General features: G+C 33.5%; 1 protein-coding gene across 1 annotated transcript; it reads right to left on the bottom strand.

The window, feature by feature from the left end:
• Positions 1 to 2,153: 2,153 nt before the first annotated feature.
• Positions 2,154 to 7,602, bottom strand: LOC150029477 (uncharacterized). The gene is made up of 4 exons (XM_090303026.1): positions 7,145 to 7,602; positions 6,829 to 7,094; positions 6,434 to 6,664; positions 2,154 to 4,528 (listed from the first exon to the last, which is right to left on the bottom strand). Exons 1-4 carry the CDS (start codon positions 7,600 to 7,602, stop codon positions 2,154 to 2,156), a joined length of 3,330 nt encoding a protein of 1,109 aa, XP_090159152.1.
• Between the last annotated feature and the right edge of the window lie 8,226 nt (positions 7,603 to 15,828).

Below are 15,828 nucleotides of genomic sequence, written 5' to 3'. Positions count from 1 at the left end.
CAGATGGTGATTGTGTCTTTGTCAAGCTTGACCTTTACATCATCATTTATTATGGATTGAGGTCAATCATTTGTCGTTTGGCAATCTCAACTAGGATATAAGGGTGTGATCCTCAAGATGATAACATAGCATTCTCTCGCGGTTTTTTAGTTGACATGGATCGTGATGATGTCTCTGGATGCATAACGGAACCTCATTGTCAAGTTTGATGTTGACACTATAGCTTCTAGGTTATTTAAGGATAATCTTCTCAGGAGAATGTTGTATGAGGTATTTGTATCGATTATCAAGTATTAGATCTTGATAGTCTGACTTTTCAAACTTCTTTCTCCCAAATTAGAAAACAAGTCAATGTAACCTTTCATATTTATACTCGCTCCCAATAATCACACTATCTCATCACCATAAGCTTTGGATGTCAACATCTGGGATTTGCAACTTTTTAAAGGTTTTCCAGTAGAAAATGTGTAGTGAGCTTCCCTGATACACCAGGATTTTCATGAGTGTAAAGTTCTCTACTTCTAACGTGATAATCATAAGATCATCCTACATTGGGTCAATTGCTTTGAAGTTGACATCATATAAATTTATGGGTGACATTCTTCTTCTCAAGTTCGAGACCACTGCCCTACAATGGTGTTGATTACTTTTCGGTTTACGTTTTCCCATTGTGTTCATCAATTTTGCTGGAGTTCTTGGCACGATATTGAAAAGGCAGAAACAAAAATGAATTCATTGGCGCGCATCGGTGCAATTCTTTATTTGCGATTTGTGAATAGAACTCTTGCGGATTCCGACAAACGGAATCGGTGAACGGAAATAGCAGTTTAAGGTGACCTAAAATCAGTGAACGGAGAATATTATTGGAATGGTGATTTACTTTCGGTGGTTCTGATCCAATCTTGTAAACTGAATTTGAAGCAATTTGTATTGTGCGAACGAAAAATTACTCAAGCAAATTGAAGTTGGAAACGGTGAAATTCCAGTGACGTTGACAGCTGAGTAAGAGGTGCGTTAATTCTACACTAGAGTTCCATTTGAGTGCGAATTCCAATAGGAATTGTTCAATCCTGTGAAATTTTCGAAAAATAGAGAAGTTTAGTTATTATGTTCCTGAATTAGTGATTTGTAAAAAGTCGCGTTGATTTTGTGGTGGAGTTTTTGAAGCAATTTGTGTATTGGTTTAAGCTGCAGATAATGTTTTTGTAAAAAATTATTTTGTGTGATGATTCACTGCATTTTATGATTCAAATTTTGGAGCAGGAAACAAAATATGTTTGTGTTGTTGTTTTACTGTACAGGTTTGGTGAAAAAATATGGTGTGTTGATTGTTCAAATTGGTTGAAAACCAATACAGTATTTGCTTGTGTTATTAACCAATTTAGTGAATTAGTAGAAAATTTGGTGATTACGTGATTTGGCTATTTGATTTAGTGGTTCAATTTCTCAAACAATTTTAGTGGAAAAGCTTGAGCGTGGGAATTGGTGTGCAGTGACTCAACCGGACTTTTTTTCTCCAAGTAGCGCACTGATTTATGATCATGGTGAGATTTTGGTTTATTTTCAAAAGAAAATTTCTCCGAATTTTGGAGATATTTTTTTCGATAATGACCAAGGGTGGAAGAAGGTCATTCCATATGTCATCAAAATTTGGTTTCTCAAAAATATAATTTCGACTTTCAATTTTTGAATTTAGCGAATGCTCATCCAAAATAAATTATATGGTGATCAAATTATGGGATGGTGTTCTGGAAATTTTTTTTTGGTTTTGTCAAAAATGAATGGAAAAGAAGAAAAAAAATATAAAATAAAATAATTTTTAAAAGCTTTTTTGTAAGTAAGAAAAGTTTTGAAAATGCTTCCTTTATTGGTTTGATTTGGTCAATGAGATCTTTTATTTTCTTATTGGTCATAACAAAAATCTAACTTTTTCGAATACCTTTAATTTCTAAGTTTGTTTTTCAAGATCGATTCAACTATAATCCTTTGTTTGGATTAGTTTTTTTTTTTTTTTATCAGCAATAAAAAATCAATAAATGAGAACCACTTCAGGGGTGGTTCAACCCTTTTACAAACACACATACAATTTAACTCCTAACTCGACACCCAAAACCGTCGGTCAAAAGACCAACCAAACCAAGCGCTAACTAGCTTTACCGAATCAGCCGTATACAGGCCAAAGGATCCAGAACCCAACAGGGATAGGAAAAATAAACTTCGCAGGACTTTGCAGCAATCCAAGACCACACCTTTACTTGTGTTGAGGGAAAAACTTCTAACGCATCTGCCACTCCTCCATTAAAGACGACCGAGTTCCTATGCTTCCAGATTTCACTCACAATTCCAACCCAAATTGCCCCCCAAACATCATTAACCGAAACAGATGCCTGACTCAACCTGAATTGAATAAAATTTTGCATTGGATCCGAATGGATTACGAACGACACTCCAAGCCACTCAAAGTAAAGGCACCAGACCCTCCAAGCAAAGTCACAAACGGCGAACAAGTGACTCGACGACTCATCGACCTTCCCACACAAGCAACATACAGGATTTTCAACCACCATCCCGCGCCTTACCAAATTAACCCTAGTTGCAATCCTATTTTCCAAAACTCTCCAGGCCAAGAATACAGCAGAAGGCAAGGCTTTACACCTCCACAACCTACAGTAGGTCGGAGAGGACTCCCCATCACTAACCCTCCTTACCTTGCTATAAGCTGAGTTAACATTAAAACTTTGAGACCCCTCAGCCTTCCAGACCCAGCTATCCACCCCTCCCACATCCATCTTCACCCCTTGCTGCAACTGACTCAACTGCTCCTCCAACAACTTCTCCCAGTCAAAGAGGGATCTACGCCAGCACAAATGCCAAATCCAAACACCATTAAACCAGTTCCCGAACTCGGCCACCTTAGCAGCTTTAGCCATGCTAAGCGAATATAATCTCGGAAACATTCCCTTCAGAGCACCACAATTCAACCAGCTGTCCTCCCATAATGAAATATTTCCTCCATCACCAACTTTCCACTCAACCCCATCTTCAAAACTTCTGCCCCAGCCCACCAAGGCCCAAACCTCCTTCAAGTCTCTCCACCAAAGAGAACCCCTGCAGGGTTTACCTTCCGCTCTCAAATTCCTCCATCCACCATATTTAGAGTCAAGAATCTCTTTCCACAAACCTCCCTTGGCCGACCCCCACCTCCAAATCCACTTGCCTAGCAGGGCCAGGTTAAAAGTCTTTAAGTCAATGATTCCAAGACCCCCGTAGTCCCGAGGCTCACAAACCTTATTCCAAGAGGCCCAAGCAATCTTCCTTCTGTCAGAACCCCACCCCCAAAGGAAATTTCTTTGGATCCGAACTAACTTGTCAGCCACCCCAGATGGCAGTTTGAATAGGGACATAAAGAATAACAGAACTGAGGAGAGGACTGAATTAATCAAACAGATCCTCCCAGCCATCGACAAACACCTGCCTTTCCACCTCGACAGCTTGCCCTGAACTCTCTCTAACACCCCGTTCCAAAAAACACTGCGCTTATGGCAACCTCCTACCGGTAACCCTAAATAGACAAAAGGAGTTACCATCACCTTACAGTTAAGAGTAGCTGCAAAACGCTGAAGCGAACATTGATCCAACCCCATCCCGCCAATACTGCTTTTTAAAAAATTCACCTTAAGCCCAGAAGCGAGCTCAAAGCAAAGCAAGATAGCCTTAATATTAAAAACACTTTTGGTATTCGCTTCGCAAAAGAATAATGTATCGTCAGCATATTGTAACATACTAACCTTCACCTTATCTCTTCCAACCTCCAGACTATCAATCAAATTCTTCTCTTCAGCCATCCTAGACACCCCAGCCAACCCTTCTGCAACTATAAGGAAGAGGAACGGAGCAAGCGGGTCACCTTGACGAAGTCCCCTCCGAGGAGTAAATTCCCCAGTTGGACTGCCATTCACTAATACAGAGACTGAAGCAGATTCTAAACAACACTTTATCCATCGAATCCATTGAGCACAAAAACCCAATCTTTCCAACATATAATATAGGAACTCCCAGCTAACCGAGTCATATGCTTTTTCATAGTCAACTTTGAAGAACACACAACTCTTCTTTTTCCTTTTATATTCTTCCAGCACCTCATTCGCTACCAGCACACTGTCCAACAAACCCCTACCTTCAAGAAAAGCAGACTGTCTAACATCAATCACTTTGCTAATCACCTTTTTCAAACGTAGAGACAACGCTTTTGAGATAATTTTATACAAACATCCTATCAAAGAAATATGCCTAAACTCACCAAGCTGCAAAGGATTTTCAACTTTTGGAACAAGACAAAGGAAGGAAGCATTTGAACCTCTAGGCCAATGGCTCTTTGTCGCAAAATCCTTCACCGCTGACATCACATCCATCCTTAAAATTTCCCAACAAAACTTTATGAAACCAAAATTAAATCCATCAGGGTCATGGCTCTTAGAACTTTCACAATTCCAAACCGCAGTCCTAATTTCTTCTTCAGAGAACTCCCCTGTAGATTTGAAAAAGTGAATTTAAAGATAAAGTCAGATTGTTTGGATTAAGTAAAATAAAAGTGAAAAGTTAAGAAAAAATTTATAAAATTTTGTGAGTGATTTCATAGATATAATAAATTTTTAAAAGTTATAAAATAATATATATATATATATATATTTATAGATTTATAGATAATAATGAATTTAATTATATTAATATAAATTAATTTTAACTAAATAAAAGATAATAATTTTATAATTAATTAATAATTTTAATTTTACTATTATTACTATTATTTATTTTTATAATTATTATTTATTATTTATAACTTTTTTAATTATTTTATTATAGTTGTTATTTCATAAATTTATTATTAGTATTTTATTTTAATTATCATTTTATATATATTTATTAATATTTTAATAATTATTATTATTTATATTATATTACATAGTTAATTATACTTATTTTATTATAATATAAATATAAATATGAATATGAATATAAAGGAAATAATAATGTATATTTAATATAATAATTATAAAATATATATTTAATATAATATATATTTTAACCATGATTTTCCACAAAATTTTGCATATTTGTGAAAAAATAAGGTTTAATCTTTTTTCTAAAAAATTTATTAATTTTTTATTATTTGATTTGTGAAAGTTTCTTTCTTCTCGTAAATCACTCGTTGAAACCAAATAACCCTAATAACTCTTTCAGTTTAGATAATATTTCTGATGGCAAGGGTTGAACCTTGACCTATGAGTACACAACCTTAGTCTTAAGCAGATGATAGGCTCATCGATACAACAATATTTTTATTGACACTTTAAAATAATAACATAAATTCTAATCTACACTGAATTTTCTTTTTAATATGTCAATTTTCTTATAAATTTAGGTTTTCAAGAATAGAACCATCTTTGATCAATTTTCGACTATTTACATCAAATTGTTTTCCTTTTTGTACAAAAGGGAATTTATCACAGATTATTTGGTAGAAAGTATAGAAACTATTGGAAAGAAATAATAGAAGGCAATATAGTACTGAACTCATACATTTTGTTGATTTACTTTTACAATATATAAAAAAAAAATTTACAACTATCAGAAGCTACAAAATAGGAGCAATAATTAAACACTAACACAATACTAACAACCTTATAAACTAGGACTACACTTTCAAAACCACTAGATCACTAACGCAATACTAACGGTAAACTAGGACAACAATTCAAGACTAATTTAAACTCTAATTTAGTAAAAATAAAATTTGAATTAATGACCAACAACCTTCATGCCCAACAGATCTCTTGACTTGATGAAAGCATCGATCTTCAATGGCATAGTTAGAATATCTATTATCTGATCTTCTGATCTGCAGTATTCTAATTTGTTCTTCCTAACTTGGTCTCGCAGGAAGTGATATCGAAAATCAATGTGTTTACTTCTTTGATGAAAAACCGGATTTTTTGCTAGATTAATTGCAGAGACATTGTTAAAATAAATATTGATTGGAACATCGAGATTAATACCAATTTGAGTCATAATATTGTTGAGCCAAATTGATTTACAAGCACTTGTTGCTGCTGTTACATGCTCAGCTTCACAAGTGGATAATGCAATAATTGACTGTTTTTTTGATGACCACAAACAAACAGTTTTTCCGAGCATAAAACAATGACCACTCGTGCTCTTCCTCTCGTCTCAATCTCTACCCCAATCATTTTCTGAGTATTCGACAATCTCAATCTTCTTAGATGAAAAGTAAAATAGACCAAGAGTTGTAGTACCTTTGATGTAGCGCATAATTCTATTTACAACTTGTAAATGAACCCGTCGAGGTGACTCCATGTACCGACGAACCAATCCCACAGCATAACATAAGTCGAGTCTAGTACAAGTGAGTCACCTTCCTTCGTAAGCTGAATTCCAGTTTCAATTGGAGTCTTAACTGAGTTTGAATCCTCCATCTTAAACTTCTTTAAAAACTCAGCAGCAAATTTTCTCTGATGAATAAAGATTTTATCGTCTCCTTGGATGACTTCAATGTCCAAAAAGTAGGACATAAGACCGAGATCAGACATCTCAAATTCCTTCATCATGATATGCTTGAAGTCACCAATCATTTTGAGATTACTTACTGTAAAAATCACATCATCAATATAGAGATATAAAATTAGCAAATCTCCATAATCATTAGTCTTTACATAAAGACCATGATCTGATGCACATTTTTTTAATCCAGTGGCATGAAGAAAAATGAATCAATCCTTTTGTTCTAAGCTCTTGGTGTCTGTTTAAGACCATATAAAGCCTTAGTTAGTCTGTACAACTTCTCCTCTTTGCCGGATTGTATGAAACCCGACGACTGCTTTACATAAACCTCTTCATCAAGTAGGTCGTTTAGAAACGCATACTTGACATCCATTTGGTGAATTTTCCATTGCCTTTGTGCAACCAAAGCAATGATTAATCTCACTATTTCCATTCGAGCTATAGGAGAAGATATTTCTTCGTAATCATAGCCTTCTCTTTGCTCAAATCCTTTTGCTACCAACCTTGCCTTGTATCTGTCAATCTCACCATTTGCTTTCACTTTAATCTTGTACACCCACTTCACATCAATTGCTTTGTGTCCTTTCGGAAGATCAGTGAGTTGTCATGTATTGTTTTCTCAATCGCCATCAATTTTTCATTCATAGCCTCTTGCCATTTGGGGTATTGAATGGCATTTGCGAGTCTCACGGGTTCTAAATCTGCAAGTAAAGCAAAGTGAATCAATTCTCCATTGTCATCAACTTCATCATCAAGATTTACTTCGTAATCTTGAAGGAGTACAGGTTGTCGTTGTTGCCTTCTTCGTCGCTCCATCGTAGTTGCAATTGGAGCTGCAACTTCAAGTTGAATTACAACTTCAGGTTGAACGACAGGTGCTTCAAGAGTTACTCCATCTTTCACATCATCGTTCAAAATGTAAATATATCGTTTTTTCGAATCCATTTCAACTGCTGCATTCCATTGCCATTCCTCATCTTCGGCAAATGTAATATCACGGCTAACAATCACATTCTTTGTCATTGGATTGTACAGTTTGTATCCCCCATGCTTATATCCAATGAAAGTGATCTACATTGCCTTATCATCCAACTTCGATCTTGTTGCCTTGGGGACATGAGCATAAGTAATTGACCCAAATACCTTCAAGTGTTGCACATTGGGTTTGAATCCGCTCCATGCCTCAATCGGAGTTGTGTTAGGAACACTCCAAATGGGTGATATGTTTATCAAATATACCTCACATGTTATAGCTTCAGCCCAAAAATAATTTGGCATACCTTTCGCTTTAAGCATGCTCCTCGCCATATCCATGATTGTTCTATTCTTTCTCTCGGCTACTCCGTTGTGTTGAGGAGTGTTGGGACATGTTATGTTATGCTGCAACCCAAGTTCTTCACAATGTCTTTTGAACTCATTAGACTTGTACTCACCCCTCCATCACTACGCACCATCTTAATTAGTCTGCCACTATGTCTTTCAACAAATGCTTTAAATATTTTAAAGTAGTGGAATACCTCATCATTGTTTTTCAAAGGTTTTCCTTGAAAAATCATCAATAAAGGTTAGAAAATACGAATTACCTTCAATTGATGATATGTTCATCAAACCACAAACATCTGTATGATCAAGCGCAAAGGAAATTTCGCACGCCAAGACTCTTTAACAAATGGTATCCTGTGATTCTTTCCAAAAATGCAAGCCTCACACAATTGATCAGAGTAATGAATATGGGGTAAACCAATTTGGAGAGATTTTTCCAAACTCTGAAAATTTAAGTGGCCAAAACGTAAATGTCATAACCACGATTCATTATTCATTATTGCATTCAAGCACTTGAAATCACCCATATTAAAATATACTAGAAACATGCGATTTTTTTATAAAAAAAATTTAAGAATCAAGCTACCTTCTTTATAAAAAATTGAGAATTGATTTTCAACTATGTGCATCACGTAACCCTTTTCGGCAAACTGTCTCATACTCAATAGATTACTTCTCATATCAGGTATAGAAAACATCATAGATATACCTGTGATCACTATTCTTCAATGTGATAAGAATCTGCCCTTTTCCAGTCACCGAAACGAATCTGCCATCACCGAATTTCACTTTTGTGCGAAATGAGTCATCCAAATATGCAAACAGCTCCTTCTGACCACACATATGATTCTTGCAACCTGTATCTAAATACCACGTCTGATTGTTTGGAGTTTCATTTGATATGGCTACCATTAGTAATGCATGATCCTCTTGATCTTGTTCGTGATTATAGTCTTCTTTAGCACAATTGACAGCATGATTATCACCTTTTGATCTACATTCATTTGCATAATGGTCGCGCTTATGGTAGTTATAACATTACACATTTGATTTATTATACATGTCCCTACGTCCTCCGCGACCACGTCCTTCGCGCCAAGAGTTATTTGAACTCAGATTGTGATTGGAACCAGTGTTGTTTTGCTCAGCACCTCCATGGTTCTGGCCACCACAACCTTTATTGGAATAGCTACCACCACGTCCACGTCCTCTACCTTGTGAACTACCGTGCTTATGATAGGAGTTACCAATTGAGGCTTGGAATTGAGGATTGTGCTTGTAAAGCCTGTTCAATTGGTTTTTCAATCTTATTGTCATTCATCCACTACTCATACGTTCGTAGGGAACCGGACAATAACCTTACTGTCATTGTTAAAAGGGCATTGGCCTTTTCAATTGCGGCAACATGTTCAAATATGGGAGTTAAAGACCTCAAAATCTTCTCCACCTTTGCCTGCTCCGAATGTGTTTCACTATTGGTCTTCATCTCATTCGTTAAGGCAAGAACTCTATTGATATAAACATCAACAGTCTTTGTGGTTTCCATCTACCGCAGTTCATATTGGCGTCTTAAAGTTTGAAGGCACACCCTCTTGATCTTGTCATCGCCTTTATAATTGGTTAACAAAATGGTCTAAGCTTCACTTGCAGTTGTTGCTCCTTTTATCTGCTCAAAGGTTTCGTCATTCATCCCTTGATAGATGAGACACAAAGTCTTATTGTCCTTCTTCTTCTGGTCACGATGCGCTACTCATTGCGTCTCAGTTGCATTAGCAGCTAATGCAGACACTCCATTCTCAATGACATCCCATAACTCATGATAATCGAACAAAACTCTCATCTGCACGCATCATCGATTGTAATTTTTTTCAATCAAAGATAGGGACCAATAATTAGGTAGATTTCATGATAACAGACAATCTGGATTTGATAACAATTGTAGAAACTGTTTGAAAGAAATAATAGAAGACAATATACTGCATGCATTTTGTTGATTTACTTCGACAATATATAAAAATAAAATTACAACTACCAAAAACTATAAAATATAAGTAATAACTAAACACTAACACAATACTAATAGCCTTGTACACTTTCAAAACCACTAACGTAATACTGACTGTAAACTAGGACAACAATTCAAGACTAATTCAAACTCTAATTTAGTAAATAAAATTTGAATTAATGACCGACAGTGAATATTGATTGAAAGTTGACACATAAGTTTCACCTAAAAGAATTTATGTGTTTTACAATACATAATATATGGAATTTGAAAAAAAAAAAATAGCCTTGTAATAACAAGCGTACCAGAGAGGTTAGAAATTATAAGTTGATGATGAGGAAGAAGCCACACAACTTGGGTTGTTGTTGTCTGATGAAAAGAACATATGAATTCTGATGTCGAATTAGTTATATGATTTGTTCAAATTCATTTAACTTCGATAGAGAGTTTGGATTATATTTTGTATTCATTTAATATTCTAATTTTTAATGGATGTGAAAATTTTAACACATTAAATTAAATGTTAGTGTATACCTACGTTCAACTGATAAAAATAAATCAATAATTATTAATTTCAAAGTATATTGTCATTTGACTGCGTCAATTATATACGTGCATATCAAGTGTTTATATAAGACACACGATATTAATGGAAAGATATTTCCGCCACAGTTCTACATGTGGTGGAACTTTTAGTCCTAGAATAATTTGGAAATATTTAAAGTACAAAAAAAATCAAATGCATTATTAATATTGTTTCTCAATCAGGATATAAAAATTTATTTCGATCATTTTTCCATTATTTACTATAATATATTTATGTCTCGTCTTTATTTAAGTAAGTCATGAAATACTTCTTTAATTGGGTTCTCAAACTAATTCCTTAAAATTATATTTACAATTTTTATCACCTTAATTTACCTATGCTTTAATTATAAGAGATATATATAAAGTTCACACACTTTACAACAACTTAATTTACAGTTTTTTTTAATTTTAATATCATCTGGACAAGAATTTTTATATGCTATAGTTTGCAGTAAAAGAAGTGGACATACATAAAATTGGCTTAATTTGTTTATTCTGATCCCTACGTTGCAATAAACAAACGCAGAAAAAAAATATTATTTATTTATATTTCTCAAAATTATATTTTTATCACTCTAAATATTTTTTCCATTATTTTTAAAATATACCACTTTTATATTTAGAGTAGTTTGAATAGTGCTTAATAAACGCTATTAAATGTTACCTCCAGAACCAAAACTCAAATTCCAAACAGATGTATGAAAATAAGTCAAAATAATTGAAAGAAAAACTGTTTAAAAAAATTTAGAATGACGAAAAACATATTTTACTAAAAAAATATTTTTCAATTTCGGTAACCATTTGTCAATTTGGTCTAAGATATGTATACCAATGTTAAAGACAAAATTTTCTTGTGGCATAGGAAAAAGAAACACATTATATTTAGCAACTCCAACAACCAAATATATTGATATTTGTTTAAGTATATTAAATTTACTTTTTCATTAGAACGTTACTATCTAAATGGATCAAATGTATATAATGTATATGTATGAACCAAATATAATTTTTTTATTTTTTTTTTATAAAAAACTTTCATGTCAAGCATCATTATATAACTTGAAATTTCAGTTAGGTTGACACCTCAAGTAATAGCAATAATATGTGAGTGTCATCACATGAAAAAATATATTATTAAAAAAAATAAAAAATAAAAATAAAAAACTATATTAAAATTCATGTGTTAACAAAAACAATATATGAGTAGACTATATTTATTCATAAAAAAATCTAAGAACAAATAGAAACCTATTATATCAATGAAATGATTCTTTATGAATAAATCTTAAATTAACGAACTTACCGTACACACATTCCATATTCTTATTTTACTTGCCTTAATCATCTAAAACAAAGTATTCTTTACCATAATATTCATTCACTCAAGTAAAATCTTACGTGGCTTTAACGAAACATAGACTTCATTGACATTGGTTTGTTGATTGTACATTAAAATGACATTTGTTTAAATGGTTGAGAGAGCGTTTACTATTAATTTCTATGAGAAATTAATGAAAAATACATAAATAACTCTTTTCAGCAGATTATCTACAATCTCGCTTTAACTAAATTTTATGAACTCTCTCCAACAGACCACTAGATAATTAGAATCAATATCTTGCTAATTATTAGTGTTGTCTACATTTAGCAAACTAAATGCTAAGCTTTTCTATAATTTGAGATTGTTTCAGGCTAGAAGATGGAAAAATATTGAAACCTATATTTGCCTACTACAGCTTTGCCTACTACAAATATATACATTATTTTATTTCTTTCAAGAGTAAGAAAAAACATCCCATTAAGGATAACAATAAAATAAATTAGTTGTAGTTGTAATTGCAATTGTAATTTTTTTTAATAAAAACTGTAAAGAAATTCAAAATTACAATGATTGTATATTTAATTGTTATTCTTGAATAGAAAAATACATTTCTTTATTTTTATAACTCTCTAGTTTATAATACATCTAGAACTTTTAATGATGTTAAAGAAAGGTTTTTCAAATAACCTAAAATTATGTCAATTGGAATGAGGTATAACTTAATATACTTAAATATTTATTATTAATGTCTTCTTTTATTTTATAATTATAAAAATTGAAAATGAATAATCTGAAATTATTTTTTATCTATTTTAAGCATTAGATGTAGGCACCTTAGGTTGGAAATTGTGCTTTATCACCCAACAAAATAATAGAATCAAGTGGTGGAAGTAAATATTAAGGAAGATGATTGTAATAGTCTAATAAGATGTTATCATATTTAAAAATATTTTGTGTATTTATCTTGGTGTACTTTTGAACAACTATTAATTTTGTGTTCAGTTTTCAATGCAATAAATGAATGTTTATTATAACTATGAGTAGTATTTAATTTTTTTATTGTGAAAATAGATTTAATTAAATGGTATTATAAATTTGTTTAGTTGTTTAATTATGAAAACAAATTTATTAAATAATGAGATTATAAATTGGTGACTGAATTCTATTTATTTAGTATTCAATTTACGTATATTGAAACTTAAGTATTGTTTTTCAAATTTTTCTTAAAATAATGATAGTTAAAAACATCATATTGTATAGTATATAGTGATGTTTATGTGTTGTTTTTTCACTGAAATCGTTTTCCGATCAAATAAATTACGACAATTTTAATTATACACATAAAACGTCACTTTATACAAAACGTTAAATGGTGAGTGTGTAGGAACTAATTGAAGGAAATAAGAGAAGGCAAAAGGTTATAGCAACCGATTGAACGTAATTGCAAAAAATTACAAAACTAAAGTTATTCATTTTGATTTACTCAATCATATATATAATAAAATCACAATTACTGGAAGCTATAAAATAGGAATACTAACAGGCCTGTAAATTGACCATTAATGCAATATAACGGTAAAATAGTTTAAGGGTAATAAAATCTGAATTAATAATAATAAAATATGAATTAATAACCAACATCCTCCCTTAATTCTGATTTGGAACAACCTTCCCAATTTGAGTCATGACATTGTTTTTCTCAATCGCCATCAATTCTTCATTCATAGCCTTTTGCCATTTCGGGTGTTGAATGGCATCGGCAAGTCTCACAGGTTCTGATTCTGCAAGAAAAGCAAAGTGAACTAAATCTCCATTGTCATCAACTTCACCATCAAGATTTACTTCACAATCTTGAAGGTGTACAGGTTGTCGTTGTTGCCTTCTTGGTCGCTCCATCATAGTTGCAATTGGAGTTGCAACTTCAGGTTGAATTACAGCTTCAGGTTGAATTACAGCTTCAGGTAGAACTGCAGGTGCTTCAGGTTGAACTGCAGGTGCTTCAAGAGTGACTCCATCTTCCACATCATCTTTCAAAACATAAATATATCATTTTTTTTAATCCATTTCAGTTGCTGCATTCCATTGCCATTCCATATCTTCGACAAATGTAACATCACGACTAACAATCACCTTCTTCTTTGTCATTGGATTGTACAATTTGTATCCCCCATGCTTATATCCAATGAAAATGGTCTTCACTGCCTTATCATCCAACTTCGATCTTGCTGCCTTGGGAACATGAACATAAGTAATTTACCCAAATACCTTCAAGTGTTGCACATTGGGTTTGAATCCACTCCATGCCTCAATCGGAGTTGTGTTAGGAACACTCCGAGTGGGTGATCTGTTTATCAAATATACTGCACATGTTACGGCCTCAGCCCAAAAATAATTTGGCATACCTTTCGCTTTAAGCATGGTCCTCACCATGTCCATGATTGTTCTATTCTTTCTCTCAGCAACTCCGTTGTGTTGAGGTGTGTAGGGGCACGTTATGTTATGTTGCAACCCAAGTTCTTCACAGTGCCTCTTGAATTCATTAGACTTGTACTCGCCTCCTCCATCACTACGCACCATCTTAATTTGTCTGCCACTCTCTCTTTCAACAAATGCTTTAAATATTTTAAAGCAGTGGAATACCTCATCCTTGCTTTTCAATACATAAATCCAGGTTTTCCTTGAAAAATCATCAATAAAGGTTAAAAAATACTTATTACCTCCAACTGATGATATGTTCATCGGGCCACAAACATCTGTATGAACAAGCTCCAAAGGAAACTTGTACTCACCTCCTCCATCACTACGCACCATCTTAATTTGTCTGCCACTCTCTCTTTCAACAAATGCTTTAAATATTTTAAAGCAGTGGAATACCTCATCCTTGCTTTTCAATACATAAATCCAGGTTTTCCTTGAAAAATCATCAATAAAGGTTAAAAAATACTTATTACCTCCAACTGATGATATGTTCATCGGGCCACAAACATCTGTATGAACAAGCTCCAAAGGAAATTTTGCACGCCAAGACTCCTTAACAAATGGTATCCTGTGATTCTTTCCAAAGATGCAAGCCTCACACAATTGATTAGGGTGATAAATATGGGGTAAACCATTCACTAAATTTCTTTTGGAAAGATTTTCCAAACTCTGAAAATTTAAGTGCCCAAAGCGTAAATGTCATAACCACGATTCATTATTCATTATTACATTCAAGCACTTTAAATCACCCATATGAATATCTACTGGAAACATGCGGTTTTTTGATAAAAAGGTTTTAAGAATCAAATTACCTATCAAAAATTGAGAATTTATTTTCAACTATGTGCATCACGTAACCCTTTTCAGCCAGTTGTCCCACACTCAACAGATTACTTTTCATGTCAGGTACATAGAAAACATCATAAATGTACCTGTGATCACCATTCTTTAATGTAATAAGAATTCACCATTTTCCAATCACCGGAACGAACCTGTCATCACCGAATTTCACTTTTGTTCGAAATGAGTCATCCAAATCTGCAAACAGCTCCTTCTGACCACACATATGATTCGTGCAACCTGTATCCAAATACCAAGTCTGATTGTTTGGAGTTTCATTTGATGTGGTTGTCATTAATACTTCATGATCCTCTTCATCTTGTTCGTGATTACTATCTTCTTGAGCACAATTGGAAGCATGATTATCACCTTTTGATCTGCACTTATTTGCATAATGGCCACGTTTATGGCAATTATAACACTCAACATTTGATTTATTATAAATGCCTCCTCGTCCTCCGCGACCACGTCCCCCGCGTCAAGCGCCTCCATGATTTTAGCCACCACGACCTTTGCTGAAATAGCTACCATGTTTATGATAGGAGCTACCGACGTGGTCGCGGAGGACGAGGAGGCATTTATAATAAATCAAATGTTGAGTGTTATAATTGCCATAAACGTGGCCATTATGCAAATAAGTGCAGATCAAAAGGTGATAATCATGCTTCCAATTGTGCTCAAGAAGATAGTAATC

Source organism: Phaseolus vulgaris, chromosome 1 (assembly GCF_051622355.1).
Source record: "Phaseolus vulgaris cultivar YP4 chromosome 1, ASM5162235v1, whole genome shotgun sequence".
Taxonomy (NCBI): Eukaryota; Viridiplantae; Streptophyta; class Magnoliopsida; order Fabales; family Fabaceae; genus Phaseolus; species Phaseolus vulgaris.
The sequence above is the reverse complement of the archived record's forward strand: the minus strand, read 5'-3'. Positions and strand labels throughout refer to the sequence as shown.